This window comes from Periplaneta americana, chromosome 11 (genome assembly GCF_040183065.1).
Source record: "Periplaneta americana isolate PAMFEO1 chromosome 11, P.americana_PAMFEO1_priV1, whole genome shotgun sequence".
Lineage (NCBI taxonomy): Eukaryota > Metazoa > Arthropoda > Insecta > Blattodea > Blattidae > Periplaneta > Periplaneta americana.
Window position 1 is genome coordinate 52806208 of NC_091127.1, and position 22563 is coordinate 52828770.

The window sequence follows — 22563 nt, forward strand, 5'->3', positions numbered from 1 at the left end:
TCTGCAGGTAAGTAAAAGTCTTTAATTTAGTCTTTCTGGCAGGTGACATGTTTATATATATATATATATATTTATATATATATATATATATATTTATATATATATATATATATATATATGATATGATAACTTTTCTGTTACAAATCCAAGGGATGTTTGCTTGATCGCTACTAGAAATACTGAAATTTATCTCCTTGCTAAGGATAAGGTATTAACTGTTTGTTCGTCTTCTTTTTGTGCATTGTTTCTTCAAGTGTAAAAATTATTTGACGTCTTATGCAGGAAAATGTCATAAGTGGTATCTTTAAATCAGTTTCAGTGTATATCGATGAAGTGTGTAGATAAAATATAAAAGCTCAGAGCAAAACAAGAATAATGAAAACATTACAAAAATCTATTAAAAGTAAATTTTGCTGGAACTAAAATAGCCCTGTTAATTCCCGATTTACCACGAAAATCGTCTGTAGCTGCATTTAGATTGGCAACAGGCCATGATTGTTTGGCCAAACACCTGCATAGAATTGGAATATATCAGTCCCCTAACTGCCCATTGTGCAACTCAAACCAAGAAATGGACTCGGAACACCTCAAAATCTGTGCTTCAGTGGCTGGTCATAATATCTTGGAGTGCAAGAGGTCAAATGATTTTATTGACAAATGCCTGGCATTAGAAAACAACAACAAATAGCCCTAAATAAGTTGGTTACCTCGTTTTCATTTTTTTTTTTTTTTGGCAGAAGTAATTTAGCAAAAGATTCGGCCATTTTCTCGACATTTTTCACTTCTTAAATCACCAGTAAATCTACTGACATGAGCCTGTCACATTTAAGCACACTTAAATGCAATCAATCTGCACTGGGATGGAACCCACAACCTCTGGCACAGAAGACCAGTACTCTACCGACTGCGTCGCCCAGGCTGACAAAAATTAAATTAAGCATTGGATTTACATAGACGATGGCTTGGGAGGCACGCTGCGATGGCAAGAAACCGAGATGACGACCAAAACTTAAATGGGAAGACAACATGTGAGAAAGGAATAGACTAGAATGAGTGAAGACCCAAACCACAGGATAGGAAGGCATGGCAGGCTCTCAACAAAACCTCTACACCATATACTGCATGTTCAGTTCAAAGTGTGTCATGGCTCGCTGTATGCCATCATGTGGCTAGCCAATGAGCCTAGAGAATTCAATCTTCCTACACTTCCGCAGAGGCTTATTACCTATGTGCCAGAGAAGTTGCCTAGCAAGTACGGCATTCATTCTGAAGAGTACGTACCGATATGTACGGTAATGCAGGTAGTGGCAGGAATGTGAACTGTTTGGAAACACGTACTGAAGCCAGTTTTTTTTCTTACTGTCGGGATATGGCGAGAGGGTTAAGACGATTACGTACGTATTTGTTGACATTAACTTGGACGGTCAACATGGACACGGAGCATTTGATTTGTGCTGTGGAATGTTGCGGTATGCAACCGATAACAAATACCTTGCGTACGACTTGCCCACACAAAAAACAGTTCGAAAGAGGTTATGGTAGCACACAGACCGTACAGACCGCCATCTGTTGCTATGATGTTCAAGTTATACCGTACACGTTCTCAGGTTCAATTGAATGCCTTGAATAATAGGCAACTTCTTTGACATAAAAGCTGAAACTTGCTTCAAATCGCTGACTCACAACAGTGACGTCATGACACACTTTGAAATGAACACTCAGTAGAAGAGGTCTGACGAAGGATTTACGTAGAATAATGGTGCTATTAAAAGTATGCAAACTGAACTGTCAAGAAGAAATACGTGATACAAAACACTTGCATTTGTAATTTAAATTTTTACCAAATAGAAATCTTAAACTGTATGCTCACATTCGTATTTTTAAATTAATATTTCACAGAAAAACTTTTTAGGCTTCTTTATTTATACAAAACTGCATTATAACTTCGTAACATTTCTTGTAAATTTGTTCCTATGTCTATGCTCTTCACTTTACACCACACCCCACACCTCTTCAAAGCCTGAGCACAGTTTGGTACACGTCAGGGCAGCAGACAATGGATAGTTGCTGATGGAGACACTGCTTTCAACATACTCTGGACAAACCTAAAATACAGAAAGTGATGTTACATATATTTTTTTTTTTCATTTTACTGAATATATACAAAAAGAAAAAAAAAAGATTACAATGTTCTATTGCTGTTAAGACGTGTATTTGAACACAATAGAGAAATACTAAAATGAAAGTGCATTGGAACAAAAGTGCTATTAATATGGAAAAAAATTTTAATGAGATTTCCATACAAGTTAGATAGTTAACTATACGTTTTTTTAGTTTCAAGATAAGTCATAGCAGACATTGATCTATTGTAGATATATTAATTTGTCCTACAGAATTTATCTGTAATATTGACCTTAATATTTTAGGAGAAAAATTCGCTCCGGTGCCGGGGATTGAACCCTGGTCCTTGGTTCTACGTACCAAGCGCTCTGACCACTGAGCTACACCGAATTCAATCCACAGCATCGGAGGAAGGTTCGATCTGGTGCTGTGGATTGAATTTGGCGTAGCTCAGTGGTCAGAGCACTTGGTACCAAGGACCCGGGTTCAATCCCTGGTGCTGGAGCGAATTTTTCTCCTAAAATATTAAAACATTGATCTAGTTAAATTGTGGCTTAAAAATTATCAACCATTTGAGCTAAGAGCTACATTTACTAAAGTATATTAAACAATATTATAATTAATTAATAAAACATATTACAACTCCCACTTCTTTCTATGGCTGCTTTGCTAACAATATGTATTAGTCACAATGACATAAAAGAATTCGAAGCCTTAAAAAATTTTAACTATAAAAAACTCAGGTGCCACATAAAAATGTTGAGGCCCCATGGTGACCGGGATTTTTCTACCCTTGTTCAAGATATTCTTGTCTTTTCTAAAGATTCACATCTTGAGCTGTTCAGTAAATCATTGATAATTATTTACTGTGACTGGCGATACATTTTTTTTTTTCGAATTTAATTTTTTTGTTAATGTATTTATAAATTTACATTTTATTTATGCATGGTGATCTGTTTTTAATGACGAGTTGGTAGTATCCAAGAAAGAGTCGCTGTTTTCTCTATCAATAAGTTGGATGACGTAATAGGCCTGTGTGACATCACATATGTCTGCACATTAAATAATTACAAGTACGAAAAACTGTTTCAATAAAAATGTGGCTATTTAACTCAATAATATTAATAGAATACTACAGGGAGTAGTGTAATGAATCAATTTAATATACATATAGTAAGACAACAGATAGTGGATAAGTGCAGTAATACTATCATTCAGATATTTATCATATTAGTTCCTTATACAATATGAGTTAATTCGTGACCTATTTGCCATATTAACTGTAATAAGGTTAACAGCAAACTAATAAATTCAGTTCTATTATATAATGAAGTCCTAGGTATGTTTAATACATTTCGAAATTTTTTTTTTTTAAGTCAACTGTACGAAAACTGGTCTGAACTCAAGTGATTTCACGAAGGCACCACTTATAAGGCAACTAGGCCAGGAGATAATGAGGTAGTAGTGCCAGTTCCTTTCCCCCTCCATTGCATACTTCGCCGACTAGCTACATACTGGTATTACACTAGTCAGATGCATATAAACAATAATGTTCTTCCTCTGACACATATCAAGTGAGATATACTGCTTGATAATAGATATACAATTCAGCCAGAACCTCAGAGGATCATTTAAAAGTATTTGATGTTAGTTGTGCGTAAATATAATTTTTAAGAGTTTGTTCATCAACGAATTCGTAACTTAATAGCTATAATAATGATTCACTAAATGCAAGGTCCTAGGATCGAATTCGGCATATTCAAAGGTAAATCATGTATTCCAATTTAATATAAAGTAATTAATAGAATGAAGAGAGGAAAAAAAGAAAGAAGCAGAGGAAAATATGTGAGGAAGGGAATACAGTAGAGTGGGAGGAAAAACGGGGGTAGCAACCCCCAATTAAATTCATACTTTGAAGTATTGTCATCATGCGTGATGTCATATCGCATCATCGAATTCCTATTGGTCTAGAAAAATGGTGACTGATTCTTGGATTTTACGTTGTTAGTACTTACGACTTTATTTGTATTCTTGGGTAAACTTCAATGTAGGTCTACAGTATAGTTGACGGGATGACTGAAGTTGGTGTGTTTTTTTTTTTTTTTTAGTTATATCATACCTTTCCATGAGCGACGGCACCCACAACGATGGTGATTGGATCTTGAGACGGGACCAAGTCTCTAGGGTTAACTACTTTCGATTCTGAAAATGATGTACCCAATTTACGACAGCCTACTGGCAGGTGATCTGTAATTGGGTTCCGAATCACTTTCAGTAGTTTAGTTGGTCCATCTGATGCTCTTACACTGAATTTGTGAAGAAGTTGCACTACAAGAAATTCAAAAACGAAACGTGGAATATTACAAAAATAAATATTGTATGTTAAATACAATACTGGTATCTTCATTTATTGGGAATAAACTTACCCATTAATCCAGCAAATCTCTTAAAGGTACGTGGTATTCTTGTTTGAGGATTGACTTCAATTAACACATTCTTTTCGGTATGTATATAAACCTGTAACATGTTAAATATACTAAATAATAATAATAATAATAATAATAATAATAATAATAATAATAATAATAATAATTTCTTTAATATCTTTGATCTGTATAAATTACTATATCTCAATATGGATTTAATAATAGGCCTCTGGTTAAATTACAAGGAAAAGCGAATTTATTGTAGTTTTTTTTACAGAACTTGCAATATAATTGAATAAGTCACGTGAATATAAAATAATAATGTAAAATGAATTCGTCACTTCTCAATTTTCAACTCATAAACCATATTTGAGCAACATTAGTCCTGATACAACAGCAGAATTTCCATCCAGCTAGGGCCAATCTGAATTCATTTTTCCATGCCTTTAGCAAATTTTACGTTCGGCCTACCGGTACTCCAAAAATCCTTAAAGTCTTATGTAGGTTTTTTATGTAAGTAGGCTATTTCTCAGCCCTACTAAATAAAACTGATGTAATTCTAACATTTTTATCAGTAGTCAAACACCAGAATAACCATTTGAACATCACTGACGATCAAGAACTGAAGACATAGTACAATGTAATTGTTAACAGTAATGTACAATATGCATAATTACCTGTAAAAGCCCTGCTCTGTTAAGAGGACTATCAAGTAGCATTAAAAGACACTGATGAACAATGTCAGGTCTGCAGGAACCAACTTCACGGTTATATTTCTTTAATATGTTCACATGATCATCACAATTCAGCAGCTGGAAACTGTTTCCCACCTGAAATAAATTAACTTTAATTGTGAAATGAAGTTATAACATATACCTACATACACACACAACTATTCTAATTGCGAAGTAAAGTCATAAGTTAAACTTCGAAGCTAATTAACATATTTTGTGTATTCCCTAACATCTCCAATCTAATGTCAATTCTGAAAATTATACAACGTAAGGTGAAACTTCGGTATCGCCCCACACTACGCACGGGAGAGAAAGAGTACTTAAATCATTGAAACCTTGACACACATCTCGGCCTCAAGTCATCTAACTCTTCATTCAACCCACTGCGAAACGCAAATCAAATGTGTCCCATGCGTTGTGGGGAAATGTCGAAGATTGGCCCAACAGAACACATTTAAATGTTTTCACCATTGTATTGAGTTGGTGCATAAGTTCGTAGCGTTTTTCGTTGCTATGGTAGCACTATTAAATGAACGACAGAAAAACACTACGAACTTATGCACCAATCCGTGTAAGTATAAACATAACCTCAATAAATTACTCACTTTCACTGTTTCTAATTGTGCATTCTCAAGAATGATTATCAATCGTTTCTCCTGATTTCTTAAATGAGTTACCACCAAATGTTTTGGTACTGGGTCAAATTCGTAATCATCTTCTTTATTCCCTAATTTCCTCTTTTTACCCATATTTTGTCACTACACGCAATTAATTGTACACTCACATGTGCATAATTTCGCCTTTGTTTTGTCTTGACAGGGAAGCCAACCTCGGAAGACAAAATTACCGAATTTTACATAAAATGTATCATATATTCAAAGACGATACATTTACAGTAGTGATCCTTTAATAATACCACAGTCTACAATTATCTATGGTAATTACACGCTTCAAAGAATATAGAATCTGAGAGTTTACTTTCGTGATAAAGGCCATGCACGAGAGAGAGAGAGAGACAGAGAGAGAAAAAAAAGAAGTATTGTGTACAGGTTGCTGCATGTTTATGGCTCTTGTCTACGTACAGTTACAACATATTACAACATAACCTATACATTCGAATTTGATGTTCTTTCACGGCTATGATTGGCTACTTCGTTCGACGATATAACTGCAGCGCGCGTAATTTTGGCGCCTAAAACTGTTGTCTGGCAAGGACGTGGAGTAGAAGTGTGTGCTTATATCGAAAGGAATTGATAAATAATAAAAATGGTTGCAGATAAGTCGGGAAAGATGTTTGTTATCAAAAGAGGTAAGGTTATCACTAAAATTAATTGATAAATTACTCACCCCACTCTCCAAAGTACCGTAATATTACTTAGGGTAGGGGGGTTATTCTTGGTATAGACTGAACACGTTCACAAGTAGAAGATGCCAGCGAAAATGTTCGTCACAAAACGAAGTAAGCGTAAAATATTCTAGTATAACTAAAAAAGTATAGGATCTATTCATAAAAATCCAAGTTATTTTTATTTCACTTGGATTTTTTTAAATGCCCCTTTTGAATTCCACTATGCCTGCTGTATTTTTACTCAAACCTGGTGATTTTAGATTCATTCTGTATTTTCGGTAAGTTTCACTAATTTTTTCAGATGGTCGCAAGGAGGAAGTTCATTTTGATAAAATTACATCGAGAATTGTGAAACTGTGCTATGGTTTGGATATGGAGTTTTTGGACCCAGTAAGTAACATTACATCATTTTTTTGTATCTACCCATTTCTTTTATTTGTAGGCTTGTACTCAATTTTCTTTGTAAAATGTTTTTCGCAGCCTGTCATAACGATGAAAGTGGTAAGTGGTTTGTATGCTGGAGTTACAACAGTAGAATTAGATAATCTGGCTGCAGAAACCGCTGCCACAATGACTACAAAGCATCCTGATTATGCTATACTTGCAGCCAGAATTGCCATTTCCAATCTTCATAAAGAAACAAAGAAGACTTTCAGTGGTGAGTAAAATATACTATATAATTGGCAATTAGTTCAATTCTTATATATTAAGGAATAAACGCGCACAAGTGTGCAAGAGTTGTAATCTTCTCACCAAACATAGGCGGCCTCAGCTAGAGTGGTGAAGCCACTTATCTTGCCGCAATTTTAAATGCGAAGTTGCTACAACTTTCTTGTATTGTTAGATGCTAGGCTCGTGATCCCTCAGAGGTACTTCATTTCAGTAATGTGATGACGTAATGGCTGATAAGACGCTTGTGAAAGACAACTACTAGCCTAACTGACCTGCTAAAAAATCTGACAACATTGCATAACTAAGAGATATTATGTATTTAACCCATCGTTCCGATGTCGGAACGTCAGTAAATTACTCCCGGATGGCTGTTTCAGTACCTGCAAGAAATTTAATTGCACTTATTTGCCGACAGAGGCAGAGAGACATGTGGTAAGCTCATCACTTCAAACGCCACCTAGTATACAACTAAGGATGCGAGACAGGAGAAATTAGGTCCAGAGGTACTAATTTAGGCTTGGAGGTCTTTAACATCCCGGAAAGCTTCTACGTAGGACACATAGCTTAAAGTCCCTCCCAGAGGACTTGTGCCCTGGATTTTGCATCCTGACAAATCTATCGACCTGTAACTCTAGAGTCTAGACATATAGCTCTACTGATGAATGATTGTTTGCGTTTGTAAATTTAATAATCTGATTGGCTATGTATTGTATACTTTTAGTAGAGCCATCAGTGTAGCTCAGTCGGCAGACTCGCTGGGCTGCTGATCCGGAGCTGCGTTCGGGCTTGGATTGGATCCCCCTTTGGTCTTTGGTTTCTTCCGAGGTTTTCTATAGCCATGGGACTGAAGCCGGATGGTCTATGGCAAGTCCTTGGCATCAACCCCTTTGATTTGATTACCTGGTTGGGTTTTTCCGAGGTTTTCCCCAACCAAAAGGCAAATGCTGGGTAATCTTTTGGCGAATCCTCGGACCTCACCTCATCTCACTACATTTCGCCAAAATATTGTAAAAAAATTGCACAAAATTTTAAAAACTGTAGAAAATTACTAAATTGTAAAACTATAAAAATTTGTAAAAATTGTAATTCTAATATTGTAAAATTTTGACTTCCACATCTTAAAGCTTCATTGGTCATGTAATATCTATGGAATAAAATAAATGAATGAATGAATTTACCCATAGACCATTAGGGACATTGTGTGATTTATTAGTCTTGTCAGACTGATAAATTATGCCATGCAAGTTAATAGTTAGGCAACTACCTATGCAGATATATCCATAGGTGTGAAAGTAGAGGAAAAACCGAAGTCGTTTGAATTGTGGGGAATGGAACTACCTGTGCAGATACTTCCTTATGCCGAAATCGTTCTGTTGGAACGTCTTGTGCAGGTGTCAGATCTCTGAAAGGAGACTTTCTTGGTCCGAAATCCCCCTCACTCTGTAAAGAAGAGTTGACAGAACCGTACGTTTCTGTGCTGGGTATGGTGACTGCGTCTGTTCAGGTATAACGGGATGGAGGGGTGTGTGTGTGTGTGTGTGTATTTCTCTCTCGGAAATTGCTTACTTAAAAGCAGAATAGTACCTACTGTTATTTTAAACTTCCACCTTGTTGTCGGCTCATCTTCCTAGCATATGAAATACATACTTTTCTGGGATTCATCCCCCTCATTCCTTATAAAATAGCCATGTCTATACTGTGTGCAAGTGAGAGTGTAACTATCTTCTTTTTCTAAAATCTGGTAATTCGGATTACAATAGGGGCCAGTCTCCTGTTTCGACCGCTGTACTTTTGCAGGTGCTTGCAGTTTCTGTACTGAGTTTGTATATGACGGTTGTATGTTTAGTTTGATAAAGAAAGAAAAATCAATTTTCTGTGGTCTGTGAAAAGTGTAAACTCCAGTAACTTATGTCATATGAGAATTTGAGAGGTAAACTCGGTAGAACGTTTGGATTTAAATTGAACGATCGTGGAGAAATGCTTGACAAAAAAAAAAAGTTTTTACATGTTTAGTGATGCAGGAAACATTGTTACTGAATGTAGAGCGGCACTTAATTCGGGAGCATGTAAATGCACTCACATGTTTAAAATCATGGATGAAGCAGTATTAACTAGATGAATCTTCATACTTTTTGTTATTTATGTTTGATCTCAAAATTTCACGGAGAAATTGACATAATAAATTATAAGCCTCATAATAAATATGTTATTAATTAAAATAGTTGTTTTGTAATATAACGATACAATATATACATATATACAACATTTAATACTTATGCTTATCACCGAACACAAGTTAAATTTGACAATAATTGTGTATTGCAGTATATTAAAACATTTTTTCAACTCGATCAAAACTCGATTAATCGATTAAATTCAAATAGTTAATCGAGTAAATATTTTGATCGATCGACAGCACTAATTGCTATAGGATAGTTGCTGTGTAAGGTGGCATTGGTCAGGATGATCTCTGAAATTTGTCTGTTTGGTGAGAAGCTATTTTGATATAGAAATATTGTTAGTTCTCAGTGTATAAGATGCAACAAATATCATGATTGCTGCAGCATCCAAACTTCATTCTATAAATTGAATATATGTAGCATAATTTTTGTACCATTCTCTTTGCAGAGGTGATGGATGATTTATACAACATGATAAATCCAAAAACCAAATTAAGATCTCCCATGATCTCTGATACTCATCATGACATCATAATGAGGAATGCTGATCGACTGAACTCTGCTATTATTTATGACAGAGACTTCAGCTACAATTATTTTGGTTTTAAGGTAATTAATTAAATATTAAATTAACTAAAAAGTGGAATGCCCTGACCAAATGGGATTGGTATTTTCTGTGCTAGGAATAAAGAACCCTTGTTTACAGCCAACATACCTATCTAATATAATTGTGACATCTGTGTATGGTTGTTAATAACAACAAGAATAGGAAAGACAAGTGCAAGAACTTAAATTCGCGCTGTTGCCATTCTTCCCTATGTGGCAGACATGATTTGAAGGATACATACAGCAGTAATAAAAGTGGCAACATTTATTTTTAAATAACACTACTATAGGTATTCGTTGCATTCTTTGAAGGCAATACAAAGACTTCATTATCTTAAGAAGAGCTGTTATTGAAAGCTACAGATTGTTCCTGTAAACGTGGGTACATTAATCCCACCACAGAACACAATACAGCACAACTTGGAATATCCTTAAATTCATCATAAATCAGAAATGAACAAGCCACATCATTAGCGTTTAGACTTGGACACTCTAAATCAAATGAAAATAATTGATGGAGTAGATGTTCCCTGTCTACTAAATGAACTAGTGAAGAATTAACACTTAAGGGCCGTATTCATAGACATTTTTAGCGCAGGTTTCCAGTGGATGATCAGCGTTTTTCGTATTCATAAACCAGTGTTATCGATATGATATGATTTGAATTCTGTACAAGTAACCAGTGGATAGCCGGGGCTAGCTTAGTACGCTCGTAGCGCATGCTGCGAAATGTCTATGAATAGCACCCTAAATGTTTAAGCACTATATTTTTGTCATATTTAATCAGTAACAAATAGTATTAAACATACAGAGACATTATTATGACGTGATGCGAGAAAACGGTGGGTGACTCAAGGCCCACTGCTAGTGTGGTTTTTGGCGAGTATGTAACTATTTCTCCAGCACTTCTACAGTACATAACAGTACAAACAATAAAAGTTCAATAATTTGGACTTACCATGCTGAAAAATGGCCCCCAGTCTTTCACCAATCTCATGTAATTTTTCTTGTGTAAGAAGACTAAGTTTTCTGTTTGATTTTCGATTGTTCACTGAGCCTCTTTCTTTAAATCTTTTAACGAGTCTTCTAATTGTTTCGACAGAAGGCACAGGTCTATTTAGAAACTTCATTCGAAATTTACGTCTTTATTTTCGCACACGACTTTCTGCCTTTTATGTACGTATTGTACATATACACACGTTTACGCAATGAGAATTTTTTGTTGTTGAGAATACACAATAGTCACTAAACTTTATACACTAACTTTGTACACTTGGAGAATCAAGACTTTTGTAACACTTGTGATGAAAGCGAATGTCATATGGCAACTGAAAATCTACTACTCAGCGTATCGCAGACTGCATAGGAAGCGGACCTCCAGTAACGCGCTGTTTTCTCGCATCACGTCATAATAATGTCTCTACTAAAAATGCACATCCTGAGACTAACTTCATTTTTGTTCCTAATGAAATTCATTCTATTTTTGAGTCATGTGTTGTGTGTACAGACATTGGAGCGTTCTTACTTGCTTCGAATTGATGGGAAGGTAGCAGAAAGGCCACAGCATATGTTGATGCGTGTTGCTGTCGGCATACATGGTGAAGACATAGATGCAGTGATTGAGACCTACAACCTTTTGTCTGAACGTATCTTCACACATGCCTCACCTACGCTGTTCAGTGCAGCTACTCCTCGTCCACAGCTATCAAGGTGTACTGAGTTAATTTTGTAATAGTTAGCATAAATTATTATAATTACTTTTAGTATTAACATTCCTCGTAAATATTGAGAGATTAGAGTATTTTTGTGTAACACTGTGTTAGAGACATCATTATCACTTTAAAATGTAAGCATACTGTATTCGGTCATGTGAGTCTTCAAAATTTGAACAGTGAGTTGAGGGTAAAATTTTGTCAATCATCCTTCTGCTTGTGTGGGACAGATATAGGAAAGTTTGTGTGACATGGAAATGTGTTCAAGAGCATTGTAAAAGAACCATTTTACAATATAATAAATAATCATAAGAGTATTGTAACTTAAAATTGCAATTACCTAATTAACAATATTATGTACAGCAAGGAGATGCACTATCACCTTTACTTTAGAGCACACGTGGGCATTTAGAGAGATGTGCTGTACTACTCTGATTGCTGCAACACGCCTCACCTGTTAAAGTAATACTCAGTGGTGGATCGCGTGAAGTATTGAAACATGGAACGTTAAGTAATTACGCAGGACAAAAAGATATGCAGTTTTCTACAAATGTTATTTTTATGAATAATGACAATGAAAGAAGCTGCACGCATTGTATTCTTCACCTGACATAATTAGGAACATTAAATCCAGACGCTTGAGATGGGCAGTGCATGTAGCACGTATGGGCGAATCCAGAAATGCATATAGAGTGTTAGTTGGGAGGCCGGCAGGAAAAAGACCTTTGGGGAGGCCGAGACGTAGATGGGAAGATAATATTAAAATGGATTTGAGGGAGGTGGGATATGATGGTAGAGACTGGATTAATCTTGCTCAGGATAGGGATCAATGGCGGGCTTATGTGAGGGCGGCAATGAACCTCCGGGTTCCTTAAGAGCCAATAAGTAAGTAAGTAATGGCAATGAAAGAAAACAAATTTTCCAAAACAAATACAAACTATTTTACAAAAAGCTGAAACATAACTGTATTTCTAATTTAAACAATTACTGTAAAAACCTTATAAAATGATATAAAACGTACAATTCCACAACAGTTAAAAAGTAATGCCATAATCTGAACCTATTTGTTTTGAAAGGGCATCAGTCACTAATTTGCATCCTTTCAAAATAAAATTAAGAAACTAAGGAAAAATAGATTCTTAACAAAATATCAAGCAGATTACTAAGAAATAGAAAAACAACAATTAGGCTATTTTTTAAACTTCTTACTGTAGTTCTTTGTTGTTTTTGTCAATTTACGTCAATTGACTCATGCCTTTAAAAGAAAGGATTCGTTTATTCTTCTTCATCACGTAAATCAGCAAGTTTTTCAAAATTGGGAGTTATGTCAGACATTGCAATTGTGAGGTGATAGAATAAATTTTCGTCTGAAACACGTGATCTTGATTTGGATTTTACAATGGCCAACTGAGAAAAAAACTGTTCACAAATAAAGGTTGAGCCAAACATAGAAGCAATTTTCATAACAAAACTCCGAAGATGTGAATATTTTACTTTGCAAAGTTGTTTAAGCTTATATACATCTAAACCAGCCATATTTGTGCACTTGCACTTGGGGTTTCGCGGCCAGACGCGCTAACCGTTACTCCACAGGTGTGGACTACTATTATTATAAAAAATAAAATAAAAAAAATTGTTCCATTAAAACGAGTCTTTTCATAGTGTCGCTCAACGTGCTAGTAAAATTTTGTAGCATAATAAGCACCTAACGCTTTCCCCTTCTTCGCAACAAAAGAATTCATTTTTCCATTCTTTGTGGAAATAATATTTTTGGACTTTTCTACTTCAGGAGCTTCCTTAGAGACCGACATTTTTTTTAGTGAAATCCACCGCTGACCTCCAGTACTTCAACCGGTCGGACAGGTACCCCAGCTAGGGGTGTGGAGGGAGGGAGATCACGTCCTTGCGTTCGACTCCGACATGTATTACTGATGCCCACGTCTGCTCTAGAGTATTCCATTAGGAAAGTCCAGGATAACAGAGAGGGTTTGGAATTGAACAGGTTACATCATCTGCTTGTCTATGTGGATGACGTGAATATATTAGGAGAAAATCCATAAACGATTGGGGAAAATACGGGAATTTTACTTGAAGCAAGTAAAGAGATATGTTTGGAAGTAAATCCCGAAAAGACAGAGTATATGATTATGTCTCATGACGAGAATATTGTACGAAATGTAAATATAAAAATTGGAAATTTATCCTTTGAAGAGGTGGAAAAATTCAAATACCTGGGAACAACAATAACAAATATAAATGATACTCAGGAGGAAATTAAACACAGAATAAATATGGGAAATGCCTGTTATTCGGTTGAAAAGCTTTTATCATCCTGTCTGCTGTCAAAAAATCTGAAAGTTAGAATTTATAAAACAGTTATATTACCGGTTGTTCTTTATGGTTGTGAAACTTGGATTCTCACTTTGAGAGAGGAACATAGGTTAAGGTTGTTTGAGAATAAGGTGCTTAGGGAAATATTTGGAGCTAAGAGGATGAAGTTACAGGAGAATGGAGAAAGCTACACAACACAGAACTGCATGCATTGTATTCTTCACCTGACATAATTAGGAACATTAAATGCAGACGTTTGAGATGGGCAGGGCATGTAGCACGTATGGGTAAATCCAGAAATGGATATAGAGTGTTAGTTGGAAGGCCGGAGGGAAAAAGACCTTTGGGGAGGCCGAGATATAGATGGGAAGATAATATTAAAATAGATTTCAGGGAGGTGGGATATGATGATAGAGACTGGATTAATCTTGCTCAGGATAGGGACCGATGGTGAGCTTATGTGAGGGCAGCAATGAACCTCCAGGTTCCTTAAAAGCCATTTGTAAGTATGTGCAGACATCACACCAACAGTGCTGAATAGGCCTACAATCCTTCATTTATATTTACTATTTATTTTATGTCACTTTCACTTTCTTAATACATAATAATGCTACGTTATTTTTGTGTGGAGAAACAGATGTTGAAAGGAAATTAAACATTGTGAGTGATCATCGACCAAAGCTCCACTACTGTTTGTCAAGTGCATATAAATAAAACTAAGTTAAATTCGTACAGTTTTAAATAATTTTCGTAAAATATATCTGCTGTGACATGCCCTATAACAGCTAAGCATCAGTGCCAAGTGATCAATCAAGTGAGGAAGATCTCTATGTCTGGGAATTAGGAAACTGCATCACATAAATTAAACTACATGTATCACTCGAATTTGCACGTATATAATTAAATTCATTAAAATTTTGGCAGCAAAAAACCCAACTACAAGGAAAGTGACTGTAAAGTTACACAGTATTTTTGCAAAAATAGAAAGATATGACCTCAACTTAAAGCATTATTGATGACACTCATTTATTTACACGAATTTCTATCTCATGTACATGAATTTTATCATAATTGTTAAGCAAAATGTGTTGAAATGTTTAATTCTTTGGCACTCTTATAGGAGAATGTTTGGTGTGTATTCCTAGGTGTTTCCTTTCCTTCTTGTTTTTTTACTTTGCATCGAGTGTAGTAACCAAGGAGGTATTACATAGGAATAATTTGATCATGGAAGGGGTCTTGAATAATTAGCATATGTTTTGTTGATGCTGTAGCTCGTCATTTTCAGTAGATAATACGAGTAAATCTCAAGCCCTGTTTTTATAACTCAGTTACCACAAAAGCTTAAAATCTCGTAACTTTCTGACGTTTTCAAACCTCAGTTCACTTTCATGAAAAGGGATTAATTGTGAAAGGAAGGTATTTAGTAATAAAATTCGCTCAATGATTGCCATTGAACTTCGCCGGGCTGATAAGTATGAGGTGTACAAGGAAACTGAGTGCCTTTCTGCCGACGGATCAACTCGAAGAACAGATATCATTGTTATAGATCAGTGTTTCCCAACCTTTTCAAGTTCGCGGCACCCTTGAGAATAACATTAAAAACTGGGGGCATCCTTTCTTGAATTAAAAAAAAATGAAGTTTAATATATTCATTTATTGAAAGATGATATAATAAGTAACATACATCATAACATAATACGGTAAACTTTACTACAATCACTTAGTAAAAATACATTAATTTTATATATTGTTCTGTAGAAGTCTCGGGAATGTTCGTGAGGAAGCGAGTAGTCTATACTAGTATACTGAATCAGGAATGTTCGGCAGGAATTGGCTGTAATGCCATGTGCCGGAACCGGATACAAGTATAATTGAAGCATCGAAATGAATCGATCTGTAGTGCATGAGAGTAATTAATTTGATTTATTTTATTTTAAGACCTTACAAGACTTCAGGCTTAAGTAGACAGTATTTTTTTTTGTTTATTTCAATATCTCGTGGCACCCTAGGGTGCTGGGGCACACTGGTTGGGAACCACTGTTATAGACCAAAAAGAAAATTGTGGACTCATTCTCGATCCCACAGTCTGTTTTGAGAACAGCGAGGAACAACCTAGAGAAGCCTGCAAAGAAAAACAGGCAATTTATCTGCCATGCTGCAGTGATTTGGGGACCAAATATAACATCAAGATATGGGACGTTATAGGAATTACGATTGGGGTTAGAGACACAATTCCATGGGATCCTTAGAAGTCTTCCGAAAATTAAAAGTTCCTGACAGCACCCTGGACATGATATCCTCCACTGCACTGAAGTCATCGATTTGCATAACTAATCATTTATATTCTTTATAAAATGTCATTTGTCTTGTAGCCTAAATTGTTTGTTGCATTTCCAATAAATTTTTCAATGATAGCCTACCTAACTAGAGTTTCTATTAAAGAAAAAATTCAATTGAATTATAAATATTCATTTAGAATTGATTAGGTGGCCGATTATTAAACCCTGGTTGGGATGGCTATCAAATATCTATTCACTGACTCTTTTAATTTATATTGAATCTAGATTGAGTTTAAATGGGATTATTTGGAGTTACCTAATTCTTATTGCTTCTGTATTTAATTTATCAGTTGCTTCCTATTGGCAATGAAGGATGACAGCATTGAGGGAATTTATGATACACTGAAGCAGTGTGCACTTGTATCTAAATCTGCTGGTGGAATTGGACTCCATGTACACTGCATCCGATCTACAGGATCCTATATAGCAGGAACCAATGGTACATCAAATGGAATTGTGCCTATGTTGAGAGTTTACAACAATACAGCAAGATACGTGGACCAAGGTGGTAATAAGGTGGGTGGTTCAATAGGATTTGAAACAGTGACACAATTGAATAGATGTAGCCTAAATTGTTTGTTGTTATTATGAAGCGCGCATTTGGTGGAAGCAATAACAGCAGTATTAGCTTTTTGGAACTATCTTACATCAACTTCACTTTAACTTACCCCTATTTCATTTCTCTCATTGTCATAGATATTAGAAATGAGAAGGAGGATATTTATTGACATAATCTATACTTGAGATTCATGCAATCAGAAAGTCATATGAAGTTGAATAGAATTTTTGTTAGACTTACAATTCACATTTTGAAGCCAAATGAAACCTTGAATACTTTCCCTAGACAATAAATTGAAATACTAGTGAATGGCTACTGAATAATTTCATTGTCCATTACTATTCATTTGTAAAAAATGAAATGATACTGAACTGGATGCTGGAAAATAGACTGTATGGAAGACTGAAATTACTGTTGAGAAAAGAATTAATTTATAGATTGACAAGTTTGGAGAGGAAAATCTAATTAATGGTTTTTCTATATTTAAACTGATTTATTGTGTTTACTTATTTTAGTTGGTTTTTTTAACAATGCTGTATCAATTACTAGGTTATTTAGCATTGATGGAATTTGTGATAGCAAAATGGTATTTGGCGAGATGAGGCCGAGGATTCGCCATAGATTACCTGACATTCGCCTTGTGATTGGGAAAAACCTCGGAAAAAACTCAAGTGGAAATCAAACCCATGCCTGAGCAGAACTTGGATTGGCAAGCAAGCAAGCATCTTAGCCGAAAGCTATACCGATGACATATTCTGATCTTATATAAACATTTCCTACACCTGTTACTGTGATATTCAATATTGGTATTTGATTTGTAAAATTTGTAGAAAAATTGTTATTTCATTACAGTAGTTGGTATATGTTTGCTTATATTTCAGCGGCCAGGTGCGTTTGCTATCTATCTGGAACCTTGGCATGCAGATGTGTTCGAATTTCTTGATCTGAAGAAAAATACAGGAAAGGAGGAGGTTCGAGCTCGGGATCTGTTTTATGCGTTATGGATTCCCGATCTCTTCATGAAGCGGGTTAAAAGCAATGAGGTGTGGAGTTTGATGTGTCCCCATGCTTGTCCAGGCCTCTCAGACTGCTGGGGTGAAAAATTCGAAGCGCTGTATACAAAGTAAGAAATCATTAAATTTTTAGTGTGATGATGGAACTAGACGAATTCATTAAGTTGTTGTTATTGTTGTTATTTTCTAATGCCAGGCGTTTGACAATAAAGTCATTTGACCTCTTGCACTCCAATATTTTTCAAAGATATTATCATGACCAGCCAATGAAGCACAGATTTTGAGGTGTTCCGAATCCATTTCTTGGTTTGAGTTGCACAATGGGCAGTTAGGGGACTGATATATTCCAATTCTATGCAGGTGTTTAACCAAACAATCATGGCCTGTTGCCAATCTAAATGCAGCTACAGACGATTTTCGTGGTAAATCGGGAATTAACTGTGGATTTTGATGCAGAGAGTTCCATTTTTTCCCTTGGGATTGTGTTATCAAATTTTGTTTGTTGAAGTCTAAGTATGTAGATTTAATAAATCTCTTCACAGAGTAATACGTGGATTTAGTAACAGGTCTGTAAGTAATAGTGCTGCCCTTCTTTGCTAAAGCATCCGCATTCTCGTTTCCCAGGATTCCACAATGGGATGGTATCCATTGGAATACAATTCTTTTATTGAGTGATATTAATTGAGAGAGCATTTTAGTTATTTCTGCTGTTTGAGATGAAGGTGTGTGTTTAGAGACTATTGATAGAATAACTGCTTTGGAGTCTGACAATATAACTGCATTCCTAAATTTATTGATGTGGCATAGAAGATTCCTGAGACATTCACTTATTGCAATGATTTCACCATCAAAACTTGTTGTTCCATATCCAAGTGATCTATAAAGTGAGAAGAGACAGCACATAACACCTGCACCGGCACCTTGTTCTCTGGAGATCATGGATCCGTCGGTGTATAAATGAAGCCAGTTTTGTGGAGGGTACCTAATATTAATTGTCTCTAAAGACAATTGTTTCAGTCTTTCAATGTTTACTTCTGATTTCAGTATTTCTTCTGTTAAATTTAGATTATATTCTATATTTAATAGAGTTAAAGGGTTTGGTTTAATTTGTAAGTTTTCTTTTTAAATTCGGGATATTGATTTTCTGTTTTAATTCTTGAACAATGGATATGAAACTTTTTTGAGTTTTCAATCTACAAAGAGGACTGTATGAATGTCAATTGTTTCCTGGTAATCTGATAAGTTTTTCATATTGAATCAGTGCTTTTTCTTCTATTGTCATTTTGATGCTGTTAATATTAGTGAGGAACCTCATAGAATCTATTGGAGTTGTTTTGATTCCACCAGTAATGAGTCTGAGAGCTTCGAATTCATTAAGTACCTCATTACAGGTTGCTTCTTTTTGTTAGTGCAAATGTTTGTAGCAAATTAGATATTAGTAGCTTTATGTTATCATAGTTAAAGACTTAAAAGACATATTCTCGCATACATATGTGTTTAGTCAACTGTCTGAAGACAGGTCTGAACCTCACAAGTGATACCAAGAAGGTTCCACTTATGATGCAACTAGACCAGGAGATAATGAGGTAGGGTTGCCAATTTCTTTCCCCCTCCATTGCATACATCACCGACTAGCTACATACATATTATACTAGTCAGACTTCAGATGCAAAGCATACAAACAATTGTTCTTCCTCTGACACATATCGTCAAGTGAGATGTATTGTATATATCATAATAGACATGTTTGGTAGTGTTCTTTCTTTTTAATTCTTACGTGATTTCAGAGTACTGTATATTAATATATTTTCACATTTTTTATTTTAGATATGAATCAGAAGGTCGTTTTGTAAGGCAAGTGAAAGCACAGAAACTGTGGTATGCTATCTGTGAGTCTCAAGTTGAAACAGGTACTCCATACATGCTGTACAAGGATGCCTGCAATCGCAAGTCAAATCAACAGAATCTTGGCACAATCAAGTGCAGTAATCTTTGCACTGAAGTAGTGGAATACACTTCCCCATCAGAGGTAAGAATGAAAAGTTTTACTCATATTACGATAAATCTCTGTGATTATTTGTGTGAATAATTGATATCTAATTGACAATTTTACACCATGATTTACTTCATAACTGAATATGCTGATTAATGCTGCAAATTAATGTAATATAGTATTTAACATTCTTATGCCAGAAAGTTTGAAGCAATACAGAAAGAAATGTCTTAGTAGCTCAATTGACAAGAGTATTAGCTGTAATGACTGCGGATCTGGGTTCGAATCCTAGTGATGGCTGAATTGTATTTATGATGAAGAAAGCCGAAGTTCCTGGCGGTTTTTCTCGGGGTTCTTCCATTTCCTTTCCTTTTTTTCGGCCATCATTCTTCATTTCAGTATTCATCATCATTTCAATTGTATCTACCCAGAACAGTGTGATGTAGTATTGTGACTGGCATACAGAAATCATCAGTCTGAGGGGGTCTAGTATGCTTTCAGGGGAGTGAAAAGGCACTCTAGGGACTTTCATCGAATCCATGAATCTACACAGCTGAATCGACAGATGACAGCACATAGCTGAGATCATTTGAATCCTGGTGTCAGTTACCTCATAAGGGGAAAGGTGTAATCATCTATGAAGAATATCCAAGCGCCAATTCATGGGTCAGCACCAGAAAGAATTTGTGGTCTTCGGAATATATTAATGCAATCAAGATGTCCTGCAACCTTATTGCAGTGCACTTCGTTCCTGGCAGAGCTCTCAGCACGACCTGTTGTTGTCAAACTGGCTGCGACAAGACAGAACCTCTTGGCCATGTGTTGGGCTTTTGTCGGAAAAGAGATTTATTGCGTAACAACAGGCATCATAGAGTCTGTGGAGCTATCACCTGTCTTCTTCGGAACAAGGGTTGGGAAGTTCATGAAGAGGTCACTGCATTTCTGAAGAGACTCTCACAGAAGAGCGGATATAATAGCAATAAACAGGCAACAGCAAAAGGCTATTATCATAGATCCAACTATACACATGGAGAGAGATCTAAACCAAGCTCATCAGGTTGATCAGGAAAAGAGGACCATTTATGAGCCTTGTATTCGCTACCTCAGTGCCAAGTATAACATCCTTCTCTTCAATTGGTCAGTGACAGGTTTATTTTTTGGTGCTCAGACTTATATTTACATATAATTTTTTAAAACAATTATCAATACCATCTTTTGAAGTTCAAAAAATTATCTTGCAAGTTCTTAAAGATTCCCTGCAGATTATATAATTTCATTTATACCACTCAGAAGGTCTTAATTAAGGATATGCTAATTTTAAATAAAATCCTTTATTTATAAGTATAATTTTAAGGTCGTCTTCTAAGATGTTATTTTATAATTGATAATCAGTGGTGCTTAATTATTACATTTTATTTTTATAACAATATTCATATTTAATTATATTTATTTGCTATTAATTTCCGGATCCTCATGGTCATCCTTAATTAAGGCCAGATGATGTATTTCTCTCTCTCTAAAACAACAGCTGTTTGTACTTGATAGTACATTGAAACCTGGATTTTACGTTAGGGACTACTTAAAATGAATGTAAAATCAACATAGGTTTCGGTGCTTCACATATTCAAGTAATATATTAACACAACATAGAAGTATACAGAAGAGTAAGATGAAGATGATAGAAATACAAACATTTTAACTTCGCAAAATACGGATTTACTATAGGTAGGTGAAAGGAGTGGGGGCAGGGGGAGTATTTGCTTAAGGTTGTGTAAGTATGAAAAACTTGTAATAATGTATAAGTGAGAAACGTATACTGTAAATGAAGTTTTACTGTGTTTACATTAGAGTTACTGCAGCAATAAAATTATTGTTATTGTTTTCTAATGCCAGGCGTTTGACAATAAAGTCATTTGACCTCTTGCACTCCAATATTTTTCAAAGATATTATCATCACCAGCCAGCCACTGAAGCACAGATTTTGAGGTGTTCCGAATCCATTTCTTGGTTTGAGTTGCACAATGGGCAGTTAGGGGACTGATATATTCCAATTCTATGCAGGTGTTTAACCAAACAATCATGGCCTGTTGCCAATCTAAATGCAGCTACAGACGATTTTCGTGGTAAATCGGGAATTAACTGTGGATTTTGATGCAGAGAGTTCCATTTTTTCCCTTGGGATTGTGTTATCAAATCACAGAGTAATACGTGGATTTAGTAACAGGTCTGTAAGTAATAGTGCTGCCCTTCTTTGCTAAAGCATCCGCATTCTCATTTCCCAGGATTCCACAATGGGATGGTATCCATTGGAATATAATTCTTTTATTGAGTGATATTAATTGAGAGAGCATTTTAGTTATTTCTGCTGTTTGAGATGAAGGTGTGTGTTTAGAGACTATTGATAGAATAGCTGCTTTGGAGTCTGACAATATAACTGCATTCCTAAATTTATTGATGTGGCATAGAAGATTCCTGAGACTTTCACTTATTGCAGTGATTTCACCATCAAAACTTGTTGTTCCATATCTA

The 22563-nt window shown here is 35.5% G+C and overlaps 2 protein-coding genes across 5 annotated transcripts in view; one reads left to right on the top strand and one right to left on the bottom strand.

Annotated features, from left to right (window-relative positions):
- Positions 1-1902: 1902 nt before the first annotated feature.
- LOC138709000 (ribosomal RNA small subunit methyltransferase NEP1) lies at positions 1903-6105 on the bottom strand. 3 transcript variants are annotated; one of them, XM_069839431.1, is made up of 5 exons: positions 5887-6105; positions 5225-5377; positions 4548-4638; positions 4241-4449; positions 1903-2105 (listed from the first exon to the last, which is right to left on the bottom strand). In XM_069839431.1, the coding sequence occupies exons 1-5, from the start codon at positions 6028-6030 to the stop codon at positions 1992-1994; spliced, it is 711 nt and encodes a 236-aa protein (XP_069695532.1). In that variant the 5' UTR covers positions 6031-6105; the 3' UTR covers positions 1903-1991. The 3 variants fall into 3 exon arrangements, with proteins under 3 accessions (XP_069695532.1, XP_069695533.1, XP_069695534.1); XM_069839432.1 differs by lacking the exon at positions 5887-6105 and adding an exon at positions 5750-5845; XM_069839433.1 differs by lacking the exon at positions 5887-6105 and adding an exon at positions 5617-5643.
- Positions 6106-6178: 73 nt separating this feature from the next.
- Positions 6179-22563, top strand: part of RnrL (Ribonucleoside diphosphate reductase large subunit) — a 41301-nt gene continuing 24916 nt past the window's right edge. The window contains exons 1-8 of one of the 2 annotated variants that reach the window (XM_069839429.1): positions 6179-6590; positions 6931-7019; positions 7110-7287; positions 9930-10090; positions 11595-11797; positions 16760-16985; positions 17910-18151; positions 19869-20070. In XM_069839429.1, coding sequence (XP_069695530.1) covers positions 6548-6590; positions 6931-7019; positions 7110-7287; positions 9930-10090; positions 11595-11797; positions 16760-16985; positions 17910-18151; positions 19869-20070 — 1344 coding nt within the window. In that variant the 5' untranslated portion in view covers positions 6179-6547. Of the gene's footprint in view, positions 6591-6667; positions 6741-6930; positions 7020-7109; positions 7288-9929; positions 10091-11594; positions 11798-16759; positions 16986-17909; positions 18152-19868; positions 20071-22563 lie in introns of those variants that run through there. The other variant, XM_069839430.1, reaches the window with a different exon arrangement.

Excerpts from the sequence above, each read along its gene's own strand:
- LOC138709000 (XM_069839431.1), bottom strand. The coding sequence starts at position 6,030 with ATGGGTAAAAAGAGGAAATTAGGGAATAAAGAAGATGATTACGAATTT. Across the intron at positions 5,378-5,886 it reads CACAATTAGAAACAGTGAAA|GTGGGAAACAGTTTCCAGCT; the intron begins GTGAGTAATTTA and ends AATTTATTTCAG. Across the intron at positions 2,106-4,240 it reads GTGCCGTCGCTCATGGAAAG|GTTTGTCCAGAGTATGTTGA; the intron begins GTATGATATAAC and ends TCTGTATTTTAG.